The sequence below is a fragment of the Caenorhabditis briggsae genome (genome assembly GCF_000004555.2).
Source record: "Caenorhabditis briggsae complete genome, chrV, whole genome shotgun sequence".
Lineage (NCBI taxonomy): Eukaryota > Metazoa > Nematoda > Chromadorea > Rhabditida > Rhabditidae > Caenorhabditis > Caenorhabditis briggsae.
In genome coordinates, this window is record NC_013488.2 from 13,733,135 (window position 1) to 13,734,652 (window position 1,518).

Below are 1,518 nucleotides of genomic sequence, written 5' to 3' on the forward strand. Positions count from 1 at the left end.
CAGACGACGTTTTGGGGACTTTGCTTCGTCCTTTGACAACAATTACCGAGCATTCTGTCGGTTCGGAAGCGGCTCAACCGTAAAAATTTTCTCATCAGTCCAAATGATTTCAGAGAGGCGGCGCACCTTGAGTGCGTCGAGCAACTTTTTCGCTTTTTCGAGCCGATTCTTCTTGGACTGTTCTGTGAGGTATTGGCCACGAAGGAGCCGATAACTGTTCAGACCCAAGTCCTTTTTCACAATGGATTGAACCGATTGTCTTGAGATTCCGAGCGATGAAGCCATTTGGTTCATGCTGACCGCATCATTTCGTGTGATTCTCTTCTTGATGATGCCACGAGTCCGGCGAGTGTTGACAGTACGAGGTCTTCCGCTTTTCTTAAGCTCCAACACATGTCCTCGATCTTTCAATTGTTGCACAACTCGATAGACAGTTGCTGAACCCAAGCGAGGGGGTGAAAATCGAGATAAAACAAAGATGTATTTAGGTTACGGTATTTGTCGCTGTGGGATCTTCGACCACGGTCATTTGGAACAATACGAAATGTATTCCAATATTCTGAATATTTATTGTGGTCATAGATAGATTTCTTCATAATTGAAAAATCAGGGTCCGGCCCGTTAAGTAGGAATTTTTTGAATCATTTTTAGGTCGCGAAACCGTAATATTAAAAGGCGCAACCTCAAAAAATGTTTGTGTGGAACCACGGGGAAATAATATTGTCAGTCGTCATTTTTTAATATTACAATATTTTCTCCTTGCTCCTTTCTCTTTTCAGATCGGAATGTTTAAAAACCGGAAGGGACACAATAATATGTTTCAACGTTGCCTATTTTTTTTTTCATCCCTATTGGTCAAAAAAAACCCTTCAAATGAGTAGGAACTTACTTCCTTGTCTTTTTCAAACCGTGAATTCGAGTGTGAATAGTTTTCACTTTCATCTCGGTTTCGAAAAACCCTGCCGGTCTCTAATCTATCTCTCAGCCTACAACAAGTTCCTTTTTCACTTCTGATGATTCATCCTTTTATTTTTTTTGTCGATTTGGAAGAAAAAAACCATCACAAAAATTATTTTCGTTCAATGCGGCGATTCTTTTACAATTATTTCCTATAGATTTTTCGTTCAATTCTCATGTCAGATTTTTGTTACAAGCATTTTTTGCGAAGAACAAACATTTTAATTAAATAGTTTTTACTAAATTATTGTCGGAATCTANAACATTTCTTTCGTCAAACAGACAGAGAGAATGCAGCTCATAGGGAAAGTCATGGAGATAGAAGGATTAGGAAGGTTTTAGGATAGTGAAGAATATATTATTTGATTGTTTTCCGGAAAAGAGAATTCGTCAGAGGAAAAGAAGAGTGAACGGATGAGCTTCGTGAATAAGCATGATTTTGAAATTACTGGCGTCACTAATGTCAGTCTGAACTGTTGTAAGGATTTTGGAAGTCGTTACAAAACTGACGAAACGTTTGCATCACAAATTAGTGATCACGGCATTGAGTCAGTGATGTTC

The 1,518-nt window shown here is 38.6% G+C and overlaps 1 protein-coding gene across 1 annotated transcript; it reads right to left on the reverse strand.

Moving 5' to 3' along the window:
• Positions 1 to 42: 42 nt before the first annotated feature.
• CBG19348 lies at positions 43 to 294 on the reverse strand (the record flags this gene model as incomplete). The annotated part of the gene is made up of 1 exon (XM_002637562.1): positions 43 to 294. One exon carries the CDS (start codon positions 292 to 294, stop codon positions 43 to 45), a length of 252 nt encoding a protein of 83 aa, XP_002637608.1.
• Positions 295 to 1,518: the final 1,224 nt, after the last annotated feature.